This window comes from Ipomoea nil, unplaced genomic scaffold (assembly GCF_001879475.1).
Source record: "Ipomoea nil cultivar Tokyo-kokei standard unplaced genomic scaffold, Asagao_1.1 scaffold0813, whole genome shotgun sequence".
In the NCBI taxonomy this organism is placed as follows: domain Eukaryota; kingdom Viridiplantae; phylum Streptophyta; class Magnoliopsida; order Solanales; family Convolvulaceae; genus Ipomoea; species Ipomoea nil.
Window position 1 is genome coordinate 205,756 of NW_017617241.1, and position 18,362 is coordinate 224,117.

Here is an 18,362-nt window from a genome sequence, read left to right on the forward strand (position 1 = left end):
TCACATCTCATTTATAATTACGAAAAAAAAATAAAAAATTCCAGGTCCCTGGGTCTTGACAGGATGGACATCTATCCATTCCCTTTATGAAAAACAATATATAGGTTTTCGAATCTGGCCATGATTATACACCTTTTCTTGTTGCGTCTTTGTTACTGTTGATGTATTTGCTATCCCTTTCTTTTTCTTCTTCTTCTTTAATGATCTCCTTTTGTGGGTACTTTGGCCACAATCTTTTGTCTGGGGTCATCTTTTTTTGTGTATGTTTATAATGGTGGTGGGATCCATGAGGTTGTGTAGTAGAGTTGTCTTTTGGAAAACGTAAGTGTTAATTAAATCGTAGTGGCTTGTGCCTAATGCCTTCTCACAATGAGTTAGTGGATTTTTGCTATTTTTGTCGTGATTTGGTTCAGAAGAGTTTCTGATCAGTATCGTCATGAACAGCTACTTTGACTTGTTAACGATTACGGCTTAGATGCCACTCCAGTTGCAATTTTTGCATAAATTTTGCCTCAAACATGGATGAAAGTGGAGCTTTTGCTTCACACCATCTATCCAATCTTTTTATATTTGTTCATTTACATATACAGACAACCAGTTTCTTTCTTAGAAGAACTTGTCCTTTATAGAATATTTTTCTTTAGTTTGATGGTGAGTTAGGTGTGCAGTTTCTTTCGGGTTTCATTAAAATTTTAAATTTCCAGCCAATATGATGTGAAGGATCGGAGAAAATATACTTGACAACACAAGAAAGGGGGACAAAATCGTGTCCATAAACATATTGAACTAGCTGCAATACTTGTGTTCCTTGCCAATAGAAAGGTGATTTCTTTCCTTTACTGGGAGTTCCTTGCCAACAGAGAGGAGATTTCTTTCTTTCTTGCACTTTCTTTGATTGATTTGGTAGTTGTCATCCACCATACCTCTCTCTCTCTCTCTTCACAACTCCATTTTGAATGCACTGATTGTATATTTTGCCCTTGAGACCTGAGACATAGTTCAGTTGATTGACCAATCTAAAGAAAGTTGTGAGCGCTGCTTTGTTGGCAACGAATAGGGCACCAATGTACAAGTATTTTGGAGTAGCCAGTAAACCGTCCAGACATCTTGTAATTTATCTCTTTTACTAAAGGCTAAGGTTTTAGTGTGGGATAGGTGAGATCGAGTTGGGGTTCAATCCTTTTAATCTGGAAGGAATATCACTACTGGAAATTATTGAATTTCCGACCATCTGAATGTGATCTTAAATCAAATTGAAAGCAAAAAGTGGTCGGAAATAGCAACAAGGGTTTTTCCGAATACCAAAAGTGGTCGGAACAAGACTTTCGACTTGATTTAAGATAACTTTCAGGTGGTCGGAAATTTCAGAATTTCCAGTAGATATATTTCGAATCTAAGCCAACTTTGGTTGGAATAACTTGGTAGTGAGGTTGACTGTTGTTCATAAACCATAATGGATGATATATCTATGGCATGAAATTCAGAGGTGGATGAAGAACAAGATGGTGGTCCAAAAAGTTTGACATCATATTCTTTCATTTCTCAATCTTCTATCATAACCCCGCCCCACTCACTTACCCACTATTAATCAGTAAAAAGAAGTCAATTTTTTTTTTTTCAATTATGATTTAAGATTCGAGTATTATCAATGAAGTGATATTACGATTCGAATTATTATCCCATGAATAAACGTTTTATTTAGTACCATAATTAACTTATCAGTTAATTTTGATTTATTTGACCACTATATCAACTAATAACTAATTTATCAAACATCTTTCTACAATCATTAATCTTAATCAGCTAACAGCTATCAACTAACAATTATTTATCAAACACACCCAAAATACGAAGAACACAACAATTTATAATAGTATGAAGAACACAACTAATATAACCCCACAAAGTATAATATAATGGTTGTTTTAAGTGGTCCATAATTGGGCGGTAGAGACTTCTGAACTACTGACGGCAAAACCTTCAATGATGATGGGGAATCATGGATTGGTGTACGTAGGTTTTGTCTGTTGTAGCAGTTCGCAGGCAAGGGTTTTGATGGTGCATGTGGTCTTTGTATGCGACAACGACAACCTGTGTTTGTCCTGGATAGGATACTGTGCTGTCCAATCTTCCAGTTGCTTAAACCTGGATACATATGAGTTGCTTAAACGGGGATATGTTACTTCTGGATTATGCATGTTCTCAAGATTAAGCCCATCTCAAATGGATTTAATCCAAAACAAGCCCACTTACGTGACCAACTGAAATGACCAAGTTTTGGAATTGTTATTACAGCAAGTAGGAATGTTAAAGGGCCGGGTATTTCCTGTTCAGCCATTTCTAAAGTCAAACCCTAATGAGTATTACTCTATTGAGCCTCTTTGACACTATCAGGATCAAGTGTTTATCATTATGCCAAAAGTTTAAAAGTTTTTTTTTTTTTTGAAAGTAAAAGGCTGTATATATAGATTTCTGTAGTAAAGCCAAAATAGAGTCAGGGGAATGGACTAGCCTGAGCAAAGGCCGTAGCTATGAGCTAATGTGTTTGCTGATCTAGGCACTAGTGAGCAACTCGACAGCCACCACGTACCCCCTATCTCTGAGCCAGGACCGCACCTCTTTGCGAGCCATTGACTCCGCCATACGTGGTGAGAAGCATGTCAGCACCAAACATTAGTAGCGAATGTGTAACTTTATTTCGATCTTTATACTGTCACACATTTTCGCAACGTTGGGTGTTGAATTTGACCTTTTAAACTCTTTATTGACCCTTGCCCAACAATTCCCCAACCACGACCTTTTACCGGCCTTTGCTCAACACTATCTATATTCCATAGGCTACCCGAATCTGTATATTATCCTACGGAATCCATTTGACACTATCCATTAACGGAGGGTACAAGTGTCTCATTACTCCCCAAACCTAAGAAGGGTTTTTTTTTTGGGTGACGAGGGGAACCAGGTAAATCTCGCCGCCTTGTAACCTTAGACAATAAAGGAAGGCTGTCATGCATTACGTACATTCTCAAGAGGATGTATCTGTGCTGAGCCTTTGGCTTGGCTTCCAAGTCACCATATATGCAAATCATTTTGCCATAATGTCCTCTGATGTTGAACCAAGACGTGTTCCATCACTTCTCTTCTGTTTTATTCCCAAAAGTCAATCAAACCTTCTTCACATGCATCTTATAAATCCACAACACAAACGTGTTTTTTCACCTTCAATCCAATCGCCACCCACTCATGGCACCACCACCTTGCCACCATCAACTCCTCCTCGGTTTCTTGATCCTCTCTTTGCTCGTCGCCTCCATTAACTCCCGCCATCTCAACGCCAACCATGGCGGCAAACCCCTCCACTGTTCCCGCCAAGAAGCCAACATTCGTGGCTTTGACAGAGCTCCCTCTCTCAAAGACATTAAGAATTCTGGTCCCAGCCCCGGGGCTGGACACGGTGTACACAATCGCCCTCATCACTGATGAAAAGCTCGAGAGGGAATGGAAAATGAGAGTCGAACTCGAACTCAATTTTTTTAGTGATTGTATCAGATGGATTCTTTATTCTTACATTTAGCAGCTGCTCTTGTATTATATATATGTTTGAAAAATTCATTAAATTTTTTGTTTTTTCTTGTTGTGGGTGATCAAGTTCAAGTTTTTATTTTCATTTTCGTAATTAGATCATGAAAATATTTCATGGTTCAAGTGTATTATGTTTGGGTGTTGATCTGATCGAGCAAATAGGATCAATTATTTTGCTTGCTGGAGGGGACTGGATTGTGCTTGCAAGAAAGAAATTAAACGGCTGAGAAGAGTGCATATAAGAAGAAGACAGGTTGAAATTTGCAGAGAGCAGCAACATTATATTATTAATGTTGTATTTTAATACTAAGTTGTTTGGTTCTAGTACAGTTGTGAACATCTGGGCCCTTGTGTTTTTGTCATTCTGTTATATAATGGTTGAAACTTGAAAGATGTCTAACCAATAAAAAGCTGCTTCAATTCCTTGTCAATTATATGGTTCACATAATTGAAGCATGTGCTCCATCTCAACTAAAAGCCTAAGTTGATAGTTGAAGCAACAGTGGACTGTAGTCGCTTATGGGTGGTCCTGACTGGTTCTGATACCAAATTGAAGCATGTGCTCCATCTCAACTAAAAGCTTAAACTGATAGTTGGATTGCACAATGACTCAACACACAGTATATATGAATGAAAATGGGTCACCAAAGCAATTTGAAAAACCTTAATTATATCATATGAATTTCACAATCATATATGTTACATGAACCAGGTAGCAGTCATCGAGGTAAGAAACTTCCTGTCTACTACACATTCTCGTGATTTTCTATCATTTTAGGCAAAGAGTTGTTCAATAACCATGAGAGTAGGTGGTGTTATAGTTGTACCTGGATCGGATGTTGTAATGGTTGTAAGCAGGGTCAGCGTAATCGACGGCCTTGATCACCACGGCTTCGCGGCGCCCATCTTGCTCCTGGACAGCTCCGAACACGATCTCATTGGTCGTCTCGCAGCTTTGCTCGATGAAAGTCTGGGGGCTGGGGGAGTGATGCTTCTGGTGATGCAATTGTTGAAGCTGGGGGGGCGGTTGTTGGAACTCCCCGGTCCATCCACCGTAGTTGTTGGACCGGCTTTGCTTGAAGTGCCGGGTCCTCTCCAGGTCTTTAGACACATAAGGGTATGGTTTTCTCGGGGCAGGGTCTCGGGGTTCTAAGGGCGGGGGCTCATCTTCGCGTGGGATTACGTAACTCTCTTGCATTGACCAAGGATTTGGTTGCTTGTGAGGGTAAGGGTAATTGTGGTGCTGGAGGTGATGGTGGGGATAAGGCTTCTTTCTAAACCCCGAGAATAGGCCTCCAAAGATTTCGAAAACCGACGAGCTGGTGTTGGCAAAGAGCCTCCCTATTGAAACGAATACATTCTCTTCGGGTTTCTCATATTCATCCTCGGGTGGGATTAAGGGAGGCCTTACGGGCGTAGCATTTAGCTGATATGGTGTTGGGGGCATGCCTCGGGTAGGAGCTCGAGGATCCTATAAACGATATAACTAAGGCGCTTAATCCTTGAAAACGCAATATTAGTTAACACATTAAGGCTATAACTATAATGCTTACTCTGTCAGACGAAAACATGGCTCCAATTCTACGTTGTAACAATGCGAGCATGTAACCGAAGAAACCAGCTGCGACAAGCAGTGCTGTACCTGCAACGATGAAGCGGAAATGTGTCTAAGTTGCTGTCTATAATCAGTAAAACATTGCATATAGAGGAGCTAAAAAGTTCGGTTTTTACCTATTACGGAATATATTTGATATATGGAATCTCTATAGATTAGGCAGAAATAGGGCTTTGTATTCTCTTTTCTATATGACAGTTTGAGACAATATACAACAGCACATTCAGAAACTTTCCCTTTACTTTCGTAACATTACCTAGATGGATATTGTTGTCATCGTCCTGGTAACTAGGACAATCGTCCTCGTGGAGTTGTATCTCTCTAATCGCCTGGTTCCCTCTGTCTATAACCAAAAGCGAACAACTGCTTCCAACATAGACCACATCAAAGTCGTTCGAAAACTTTGCATCTTCACTTGGCCCGTCGATATGGCCCCCTCCTCTCGCCCACTTCCCACCTCCCGCAATTGTTACAACTCCTGTGTACAGAAAAAAAAAAATGCACTTTTTATTGACCTTGTAGAAATCACAGATTGTCTTCGTAAAATTTAACAAGCGTTGTTCGCATCTAGCATCATATGTTTCAGGGAAACGCTTGAAATGTTTGAAAACGGAAGTTCTACTCAATGGCCAACCAAAACGCGATAGATACAGCATTGATATTCACCGGTGTCACTGATTTTTCTGATCGCCATATTCATGGTATCCGCAACATATATATTTCCACCATCATCCACTGCGAGCCCTTTTGGATGGTTCATCCTCGCGTCTCTTAGCTTCCCATCCACATGCCCCGAGTATCCTTCAGTCGATCCAGCTACCAACTTGGGCCGGCTATCTATATTCAAGCACATTTACTCACTATTTGAAGATTTCGATCAAGGAAAAAACTAATTAACAAGTAATGGTCTAAAAAAACCCGAATGTTTTACACCAAATACATGAAAAAAGGAAAAGGCAAAAGATCTTGAAGTGTAGGTGGCGTAAAGACATATCAAACTAATTTCTCTTTTTTGGATAAGACGGGCAACACATGATTGTAACAAAGAACAAGAAGAATAAAGCGGGGAATTGAAGGGGACAGTCCCAAAAGCAACTAATAATCAATCTCCTAAAAGATATACAATTCTAAGTATGCATATCAAAAACATCTTAGGCACCTTAAAAAGCAGTGTCTTCATCCAAACAAAAGCAAATATGAAACCCAAACTCAAAAAGTTCATTATAACGAATCTCGGATTCTTAGAATGCTTGCTGAAAGAGCAATCCTACTGAAAAAAGAAATGCAACCATTACTTTACCAACGAGGCGAAAATGAACACAAGTTTGTAATATGCAAACATCATGAACAAATCAAACAAAACACAACTAACAGTTTCATGAAACATTGAAAGACGAATTTAGCGAACAAATATGTTGTCAAGAAGGGAAGGAAAGAGGCTTACAGCGCGAAAGCGGCATTGAGGTTTTATAGATGTTACTGTTTTCATAATCCAAAATTAGGACCTCCCCAGCTGGGGAAACCTCAACAGAGTGTGGTTCAATTCCTAGCTTGCTTCCATCAAATACAGTCTCCACAGTGTATCCACTCTCAAATTTCATCATCGAACGGGTCGAAACAGCTGAAAGAAATGAAACCAACTAAAATTATAGAAATTTGTTTTGCCAGCCTGACAATTACAAATGCAAATCCTTACAAAAGTTGTTTCACACAATGCCACATTGAACGACCAGAAAAACAAAACATGGGAATTCACGAAATTGCGCGCGCATTCGAAGGTTCCAGACCTGGTTTCGTCGTCGTCGTAGATTTGAGCGACCACAGCCATTTGAAAAGAGCAGAGGCCACATTGGTGACAACCCCACCAACAATCTCTGCGAATACGAAAAAAAACATGAAAAAACTCAAACTTGGTGAAAACCCACCAACAATTTCCGCGAAATATGCAGAAACGAACCCAAAAAAAACACCAAAATTGCAGAAGGGGATTGCGGGTGGGAATGAAGAACACACTTACTGGCAGCAGGTGCCGCTGAAGCAGAGGAACATCCGAGGAGCAGAATTAACGTAATCAGGAGAAAAACTGCGGGATTCTTCGACATTGTGCTCTTCGTAGCCTTCTAGGTACAAAAAACTCGCGCAAATTTGCTTAAATAGGAAGAAAACGAAGGTGCATTCTACAGAGAAAGAACCGACCAACGATGCATAGCTAACCTTTATTCTGTACTAACACTTCGCGATCAGCATATAAATCACTTTTTTTTTTTCTTGATTAGTGTTTAAGGATGGTACGGGAGACAAAAGAAGCAGAGCGAGAAGAGACAAAGCTAGAGAGAGACGGAAGCCGAACAAGACAAGACATACAAATTATAGTAAACTGAGGGATTCATCAGAGGTTTAATGTACGGTTGGGACTTGGGAGAGTGATTTCAAGATATACGACATTGATAAAGATAACAATGATTAAATATATTATATTATGTCTCAAAAGAGGTGATTAAGTGAGTTTTACATCATTCTGATTAGGGATGTCAATTTAGCCCGAACCCGATAAAAACCGAAACCGACAGGGCTATAGCCCGAACGGGCTAGCCCGATAAAACAAATTAGCCTGACGAGCCCGAAACCGATTAGCCCGATACCCGATAGGGCTAGCCCGAAATTAAAAGGGCTAGCCCGACAACCCGAACTATTGAAAATTATTCTTTATTATAGGAGTGATGTGAAACCTAACATACATAAAATAATTATTATAATTAATATATATATATATATATATATATATATATATATAAATGCTACTTCTCGTTTCGTCCCGCCCCGCTATTATTCCTACTCTAAATATGAGTATTCATTTTTAGTTTCTAATTTTAGTTCAGATTGTTCAATCCGCCTGATTAGCCCGACAACCCGAAGTTTAGGGTTAGGGCCAAACCGAATCCGTGAATAAAATATTAATTAATCGATTAGTCCGAACCGATTAGCCCGACAACCCGACAGGGTTAGCCCGAAACCGAGTGGGCTGGCCCGATTGACATCCCTAATTCTGATTATAAATTTAAGAGAAAAGGGTTAAATAGGCCTCTAAATTTTACTCTAAAGGTCAATTAGGCCCCTAAATTTTAAAAAGGTTCAATTAAACATTCAAACATGTCAAATTGAATCAATGAAGTCCAAAAATCGATAAATGACCTGTTATTACATGTCATTTTAATTCCGGCGACGGATTCCGGCCACCGACGACATTTTCCGGCCGTCCGATCGTCTTCTCCAATGGAAGACGACCGGACGGCCGGAAAATGTCCCCGGTGGCCGAAATTCGTCACCGGTGGCTGAAATCTGTCGCCGGAATTGAAATGACCTGTAATAACAGGTCATTTACCAGTTTTTGAGTTTCATTGACCCAATTTGACATGTTTAAGTGTTTAATTGAACTTTTTTAAAGTTTAAGGACCTAATTGACCTTTGGGGTAAAGTTTAGGGGCCTATTTGACCCTTTTCTCTAAATTTAACTTTACACCTTGCAACTTTTAGTCGAGCTTGTCATTTAAGTTTAAATATAATTACTTTTTCAATTTACTAAAACACATTACAATTTTTGATCGAGCCTGTTATGTAAGTTTTTAAGTAATTTGGTGTCACTAAATTACAAGATTATTTAATTACATAATAAATAATGTTTTAATATACTATTGTATTTGATGGACAAAAAAACAAATTCAATAAAGAAGATAGGAAGATCACGCCTGACTTGGAGCGTCTGATGTCCAGAAATGTCCTCAGAAGATGGGTACAGCCGTACAAGTTTCGAGATCGATAAGGGTTAATTCTGAACTTTAGCCAATAAATGAAGAAAGCGGTTCATCCCAGACAAGGTCAGAAACTCGTGCAAATACAGTAGGGCATATTTATGATAACAAATATATGAATTATTATTATAAATGAGTATAAAATAATGGTGGATATATGTTAGGCAGCATTGAATAAATAGAATGGAATATTAGCAGTGAATCTGGTATTCTGGTGTGCAGTGGCATGGTTGGTGCATATGCGCGCGCGCATATATATATATATATATATATATATATATATATATATATATATATATATATATATATATATATAATATATACTAGTTTTTTACGCGCATTGCACGATTGAGATAATATCCAATGTGTTTTTTAAATAAGTACTTTAAAGTATATATCAATGCTAGATTATATTGGAATTGTTCATGCAGATAATTGAAACTATTGAATTTGTTTATTTAAATAGGTAATTTTAAGTTTACAAATGATAATATAGTCAAGATTGATTATAATTTTCAATAAAATAATTGTATAGGTATGATTGAAACCAAATACGAGACATAAGGGAGAGCAAATAAAAATTAGGGCATAAAATATTAAATATATATTAATATTGAATAGCTAAATGTTGATTGTCAAACAATGATATTGCGAGGTAGTTTCTCACTTCAATTTGTTGTGTGATTTAAATACTCTTTTTATCAATAAACCCCCCAAGTAGTTAATGTGATTGGTTTAATTATATTTTCTTATTATTTTTAAAGCTACCAGTTTTTGGTAACCGCTATCTACAACTTTAATAAAAGCGAATATTGTTAGACCCTTAACCGGAACAAAAAAATGTCGGTACGCCACATGCTCAACAAAATTGTACTTTGCGCATTCCTAATTGTACTATGCCAACTTAAATTCCTAATATAACCTCATTCTTCTAAATTATACCAAACTTTCACTGTTAAACTTAACAATTCTGTTTAACAATTCTGTCAAAAGAAATTTAGCGAATTAGAATACAAATCTTAATAGATTCCTAATTTCGAATTAGAATATTGATCTCTTAATTAATATGATTTCCTTGTTTAATCATAATTTTCTTACCTAATATTTTATATTTTACATAATTATTTCGTAATAAAATTAATTAATACACAAATAGAAATTTATTTCTATATTACGATACTTTCTTATTTACTAATTATGTCATATTCACTATATCAAATATATTTACTTGTCATGTCATTATTACCATCTTTATACAATTGTAATTTATAATTAGAATATAGAATACAAATCTTAATAGATTCCTAATTTCAAATTAGAATATTGATGACTTAATTAATAGGATTCTATAATACAAATCTTTATAGATTCCTAACTACACCCTTAATCAACTTAGAACAACACTATATTAATTCTTGGTATTCAACAAACACAAAACCTAACTTCTTTTGCAACACACAGTATTCAAGAGGCATTCTACAGGTATGAATATAAATCTCCTATCATTATTACATAATTAATTAATATAATACTTCTTGTTACTCCTTATATTATTTCAATCCCATAATTTTTCAATTTATGTTATGGTTCCCATTATATTATTTCTTTGCATTATTTATGCGCATATTTTCAATGACGGAAGAATATTAGTCATGGCAAATGCACTAAACTTAATTGATATTGACAATACAAATCTTTATAGATTCCTAAGTACACCCTTAATCTACCTAGAACAACACTATATTAACCCTTATTATTCAACAAACACAAAATCTAACTTCTTTTGCAACACACAGTATTCAAAAGACATTCTACAGGTATGAATATAAATCTCCTATCATTACTACATAATTAATTAATATAATACTTCTTGTTACTCCTTATATTATTTCAATCCCATGATTTTTCAATTTATGTTATGGTTCCCATTATATTATTTCTTTACATTCTTTATGCGCATATTTTCAATGACGGAAGAATATTAGTCATGGCAAATGCACAAAACTTAATTGATATTGACATACAAACTGTGAGATAAAATTGTAAAGTTTGTGTCATTAAGAAAAACGAACCAAGGATTGCTATTAAATCGCCTGAGAAAAAGTATATGCTCATCATCCTCGAGGATGAAACTGTAAGTACATAATACAAAATTTTTCCATTTCATTATTATTATTATTATTATTATTATTATTATTATTAAAAGGTTATATCGTGTATTGTTATGAGTACATACTATTGATTATAATTATTTTTTAAATAAAATAATAATAATAATAATAATAATAATTATTATTATTATTATTAGTCATTTATTAATTTATATTAATTAGACATGTATAGTTCTTTATTTACACTCAAATCAAGGTGCTTTCATTCACCACCAACATCATTGTAAATGTTATATCTATATACATGGAACTCGGGTTCAATCAATAGTGTTTGATAATGACATTGAAATTTATGATAGCACTTTAAAGACCAACAAGAGGTACATAATTTCAAATGTCATTGTCAAACCTGCCCCGACGAACTATAGAGTACTTGACAATAAATCCAAGTATTTTAAATGCTCGGAGTATTTCGAATTTCTTTATCTTTTATTACAATATATAATCACCAAGACTATTTCTATATCTTTTATTAATTTCGCATTTTCTCTCTCTCTCTCATCATTATATTATGTGAATACTTTAACCAATTAAGAAACACTAATTTATAAATACACATTGGGCATTGGTCTAATCGCGCAAAGCGCGTGTCATAACTAGTTTGTTAATAAACCCCCCAAGTAGTTAATATTATCACCAGTATTTGTTGTGTGATTTAAATACTCCACTAGTCAAATCCGTTAACGCTAACCGATAACTGTTGGTTGTCAAACAAAGACATTACGAGATAGTTCTCACTTCAATTTGTTGTGTGATTTGAATACTTTCTTTGTCAACAAATCCCTCAAGTAGTTGATATGATTGACTTTATTAATTATATTTTTTTTTATTTTTTCATGATATTAATAAAATACTTGGTAAATAAATATATAGCATTATTTTGTATAATAACTTTGATATTTAATTAAAAAAAATAGTGCACAAAAAAAAGATAATTGATAATGTAGTGAATATATTCAATTGATGAATTTGAATGTAAAGAATTTTTACACTGGAAAAAAATAAAAACAATATAACTAATAACATTATTTCTCTTAATTAATTTATTGATAATGAATATTTTTTTTAATACAGACATTGTAGGGATAATGTAGCGAATATAATCAATTGATGAATTTGAATAAAGAATTTTTATATTGGAGAAAAATAAAGACAATATAACTAATGAAATTATTTCTCTTATTTAATTTATTGATAATGAATATATTTTTTTTGAATAAAGACAATATTGTAGACACATAATTCTAAATTAAAGAAATGCATATGTATTATTTTTTATTGTTGTTACTAAAATATTATTTAATTTAATAAGAATAAAATAGAGTACTAATTATGCCAACTTTGATTGGGATGAGGTTCGAACTTAAGATCTTTCTTATTGAAATCAATGAGTAAGTTAACGGTGAACTAATAGAAATTAACGGAAAAGATAATATTTAACGGAAAAGTTAACGGATAATCATATTCATTAGGGATAAATTAGGAAATCTTTAAGGAAAAATTAAAATTTGATCAATATCCGCCCATTTTTTCTACCCATTATAGGCCTAACTCTCTTGGGCTTTTATTAGTATATATATATATATATATATATATATATATATATATATATATATATATATAGGGAAGGGATCAGGTACATTTGTTGCTTCCCGTGCGGTTGTGCGGTTGATTAATGTGCGTGAGATTTATACTTAATGTGCGTGATGTTAATATGCGTGAGTTTGATACTTAATGTACCTGAGTATTGTGTTTAATGTGCGTGAGATTTGTGCTTAATGTGCGTGAGTATTTCAGAATTACGAGCTCAGAAGGAAGCATAATAGAAACTCACGCACATTAACGCCCAAGCTTCTTGTTACTTCTTCCTTCAATTTGGCCATGGATTCTGGATTATCAGCTACCTTCAGTGCAGTTGAATGTTTATATAAATGACGCACTCACAGTAAAATTTGTACAAGATCATCATCACAATTCTTAACCACAATAGCCCACCTCCGCATCATCATCGGGGAGGCAATGACTACTGGGGATGGGGAAGAAGCTGAAATCCATATTTTCTGCTGCATTTTACACATTCACTCACATTAAGTACAAATCTCAAGCACATTAGACACAACACTCACGTGTTAGACATATATTTATTGTATCTTTTATTATATAGTTTTGTATAATGTTATTTGTAACTTAGTGAGAGATCTAGTCTTTAGCCTGATAGTTAGTTCTCTCTCCTAAGATTATATTTGTACTCTTCTGTTCTGTTATTGATTGAGTTAATCGTTCCACTCTCATCTGGTATCAGTTAACCAATAGAAATCCTAGGATCTCATTCTCTCTCCTCCTCCTTTTTCGACAATGTCACAGAGCTCAGAGAGAACGATCACCACCACCTCCGTCTCCTCCCCAAATCCTCCAAATTCCTTACCGAGTGCACATCACTTTGTGTCACTCAAATTAACCCATCGCAATTATCTATACTGGCACACCCAAATCATCCCGTTCTTACGTGGACACGCACATTGAGTACAAATCTCACGCACATTAATAACCACACAACCACACGGGAACCTTTCAATATATATATATATATATATATATATATATATATATATATATATATATATATATCCATGCTTTTCTTCATCATTTGGAAGCATGTGATCCATACTCATGGCAACACAGACCAGCAGATTCGGTTTTACACTTTTACCTAGCTTGCTCCTCATCTTTTGACTGCAACCCCAACAAAGCCTGGCCAAGCCTTGTAGTTTAAGGCATCTAAGAGCATCCACATCAAAGCATAATAGGGAGATAATAGTACACTAATATGCACTTCAACAAATGGGAAGCAAAGATAATACCAAAAATAATCCTCCTGCAAATGTTAAGATAATGGCAGAAAAAAAAAAAAAAAGGATCAGCGCGCTTAAGCGCGTTTTGCGCAGAATGGAGAAAAAGCCGGGCGGAGACGCGTCAGGCGCGCCAGTCGGCGCGCCAGTCGGCGCGCCTGAAGCGTCTGTTTACATTCATTTTTTATTTTAAAATTTTCAATTTTGATTTTTTTTTCTTTTTTTCTCTCCCCTCCCACACTCTCTTTCCTAATCACTCTTACATTATCCCACAATTCTCCCCAACTGATGTGGATGCTCTAAGTATAAAACAAAACAAAAACAAAAAACAATCAACATCAAAAGTTCACATCATTACATTTTAAAAAGAACAGTACAATAATTACAAGATAGCACTTGTTTTTCTTTGTAGGTTTGTGTATGTGTGTGTGTGTGTTTTTTTTTTTACCACTCACCTCTCAATATTTTACTACTATAATAGCACTCTCATTAAGGGTCTGTTTGGAAAGCAGGAAAATGACTTTTGGAAAATGAGTCATTTTTCGAAAAACATTTTCCTTTTTCAGTGTTTGGTTGCATTTGGAAAACTGTTTGGGTGTGTTTGGTTTATTTTTCGAAAATGAGTAGAATGGTATAATTAAATATTTTTTAAATTATTTTATTTAGAATAAAATTTTGTTTTTAAATGTTTTAAACTAAAAAAAAAAAAAAAAAAGGTTAAGCCATGGTTTCGGCGGAACTGTCATGGTTTCCGGCGGAACCGGTTCCGCCGGAAACTAAGGCGATGGTTTCTGGCGGAAACCAGTTCCGCCAGAAACTTTAAAAAAAAAAAAAAAGCAAAGGGCGGAAAATGACTTCCGCCCAAATTTGGCGGAAGTCATTTTTCGCCAGATTGAGCACATTTTTCCCAGTCAACGGAAAATATTTTCCGTTGACTGAATTTTCCATGTGTAGCCAAACACCAAAAACCCGGAAAATGACTTCCAGAAATCATTTTTCGGGTTTCCAAACACAGCCTAAGAAAATGTTACTTCTTCTTTTTTTTTTTCCTGATCCATTTGACACATAGAATAGAGAGATAAAGGAGAGAAAAGGAGTCGGGTGTCATGCAAAGACCAAATATTTTCAGGTTTTTTAGTCTCACCAAAAGGGAGAAGGAAGTTGTCGTTCCATTGATCTTATTTGTAATTGTTTCAGCTTATGATTAAATGAATGAGCTTATTTATTTTTTAAAAAAAAAGTTTGGAGGGATTCTATTCAAAATTTTAGGAAGTCTTTAAAAATCAGGCGGTATTCAATCAAGATTTTTAAAGAGTCTTTAAAAGTCGGGTGGTATTCGATTAAGACTTTTTAGGACTTTTGTAGACTTTTCTTTATCAAATATAAATAGTTAAATCCAACCACCAACCCCAAGATTTCTAAACTTTCTCAAATAACTTTTCTCGGTAACTTCTAAACTTTCTGTAATTCTTCCTAAATATACATGAACAAACCAAAATTTGCGTATATCATCGTTAAATTGTACTATATGTTTCATAATATTCATATAAATACTTATATATTTTGATTTTTATTATTTTTATATTTATATTTGTAAAATATTTTTTCTGTTTTTTTAACAACAGGTTACTACGAAAAGCGAATTATTGTTTGCAACAATAATTTGTGGTTGCAAATAGTAGCACATTGTTGCTGTTCGCAGTATCAAATTACTATTATAATAATAATTTTTTGCTTGATACCTAGCAATATATCAAGTATAATTTTCTATATATACTATTAATATTACATTTTATTTTTGTTTTATGCAACTTGTAATTATATTTTTAAATATTTTATTGGATTAATATTTGATGCACCGTCGATTATAGATTCTATACACTGGCGGTGAAGGAGAAATGCTATATCACTAAAAAAGAAAGTCAATATTGGTCAAGTCATTTTTTGCCAAACATTTAAGACTTATATTTTATTAAGAAACTCTTTATTTTTAATTAACAAAATATATATACTTTCCTAAATATATTTATTACTTAATTATTATCTATCTAATTTCCTAAACATTTTTATTTGATACATTATTAATTAAATTGACAAATGGTGATAAATATATATTAATCACACGGTGATGAAGGAAGTAGTAATAACATTAATTTTTAAACTTATTAAAAATTTGATTTTTTACGTTAAAAACTTATTATTGAGAGATTAACATTAAGTCATTAACAACACTAGTTTGCAAATTTGATATTTTTTTTTACGTTATTAGATATTGTTGTGTGGAGTATTACATTTCAACTTTTGAATAAGTTTTAAAATATAATTTGAATATTACATAATATTTTATTAAGTGTTGATTTTTTATATTATTATTATCATTATCATATAACTATACTAATTTAATGTTAATTAAGAGATTTAAACAAAATTAATGTTTGGCAACTTTAATTCCCATTCATCACTGTGTGATTAATTATAAAACTTTTATTGACAATAATTATATCTCAGCCTTGTTTGTAGTCAATATATTTAGAGTGATAAATACATCTCAATCTTGTTTGTAGTCAATAATTAGAATAATAAAAAATGAGGTTGAGATATAATGGATTAAGCACTTAATAATAAGTTTTAAAATTATTTTTATTATTCCTTCATCCATCACCCTGTGATTAATATATATTTATCACCACTTGTCAATTTAATTAACAATATAGATAATAATTAAGTACGAAGTAATAAATATGTTTAGGAAAATAGATATATTTTGTTAATTAACAATAAATAGCTTTCTAATAAAATAAAGTCTTAAATATTTTGCGAAACAGGACCCGATTAATATTGACATTTCTTTTTAATGATGTGGCATCTTCTCTTTCACCACCGGTGTATAGCATCTATATCCCGATGGTGCATCAAATATTAATCCTATTTTATCTGATCAACTCTTTTATTATAAATTTTAGTGTTCAATGTTGTTATGTGTTTCTAATGAAATAGTTTTTTTTTTTTTTTTTTTATGCTTATTAATAATATATATAAGTATATTAGCATATAAGTCTTGATATATTATGGATAAAATAATAATATTGAAAATGTTGATGTGAGTGAAAAACCATATAATAAGAAGAATTAAATAATATATTATAACATGTTTTGTAAGAAAAATATAAATGATAAGAATCGAAATCATTGAAGGTTTGTAAGAGCATCCTTATCAGTTTGAAATATTAAGGTGAGAATATAAGAGTGAGTAGGAAAGAGAATAATGTGAGAGGGGAGGGAAAAAAAATCAAAATTGATTTTATAAAAAAATAAAATAAAAAATAAGCATGTCATTTCTTTATCGGTTCTCTTTCCTCCATCATTAATTCTTTTTCTTGGGCAGAGTAATATCCCAACATTTGCAGATGCTCCCCACCCCTTCTCTCTCTTGATTCTCTCTCTGCCACCATGGCATTTTGACCTCAAAAGTAGTGAATTCTCCCCTATTTATCCTCTGATGTAGATGCTCTAAGGGCATCCTCAATAGTTGGGGATTTTACCCCAGATTTTTGTGGGCCCCAACATCCACCTCATCATCCACTATCTCACTCAATCACAAAATCTCTTCTTCCCATTAGTTTTAAGTTTTTCACAACTTTTTGTGGACCCACCATTTTATCTCCATATTTTAATTATTTATTTTATATATTTATAATTTTATAATAAACATAAATGAATGAACATACCTAAATATGAAAATTAAACAAATAATTACTTAAAAATTTCATTTCCAAACTTAATTAAAATAAACATAGTACGTCTAATTAATTAATACGATAGTTATAGAATGAAAATTAAACAAATAATTACTTAAAAATTAAACTACAAAATAAATTGAGAGAAATATAAAAATAAATTAGGAGTAGATTAAAATGTGTTAAAATTTATGAAAGATGTGATAATAATAATAATAATAATAATAATAATAATAATAATAATAATAAATTTAAAAAAAAAAAAGAAGAGAAGGTGTGTCGTTGCAATGGCAAGGGCACAGAATTTGGGCCGGAAAATTGGCCGTTGCCAATTGGCAACAGCCAATGCAATTAATTTCAGAGTGGCCCACTGGCCACTCTGAAAAAGCTGCAATTTTAATATTTTTTTTTTGTTTTTTTTTTTACTGACAAAATCCTTAGATTTGCAGAAGGAAAATTTCCTCAAAATCTTCTCATCCCATTTGTTAAAATCTACCCCAAGAGATTTTACTATTCTAAAATGTGGTGAAGATCCCTTATTGGGGATCTCCTAAGGATGTATTCAATTTAGAATTTCAGTGATTTTTATAGACTTTTAA

General features: G+C 33.5%; 1 protein-coding gene across 1 annotated transcript; it reads right to left on the reverse strand.

The window, feature by feature from the left end:
* Positions 1–4,232: 4,232 nt before the first annotated feature.
* Positions 4,233–7,578, reverse strand: LOC109178012. Its single transcript, XM_019327506.1, has 7 exons — positions 7,215–7,578; positions 6,985–7,071; positions 6,642–6,818; positions 5,864–6,034; positions 5,454–5,675; positions 5,136–5,224; positions 4,233–5,053 (listed from the first exon to the last, which is right to left on the reverse strand). Exons 1-7 carry the CDS (start codon positions 7,297–7,299, stop codon positions 4,373–4,375), a joined length of 1,512 nt encoding a protein of 503 aa, XP_019183051.1. The 5' UTR covers positions 7,300–7,578; the 3' UTR covers positions 4,233–4,372.
* Positions 7,579–18,362: the final 10,784 nt, after the last annotated feature.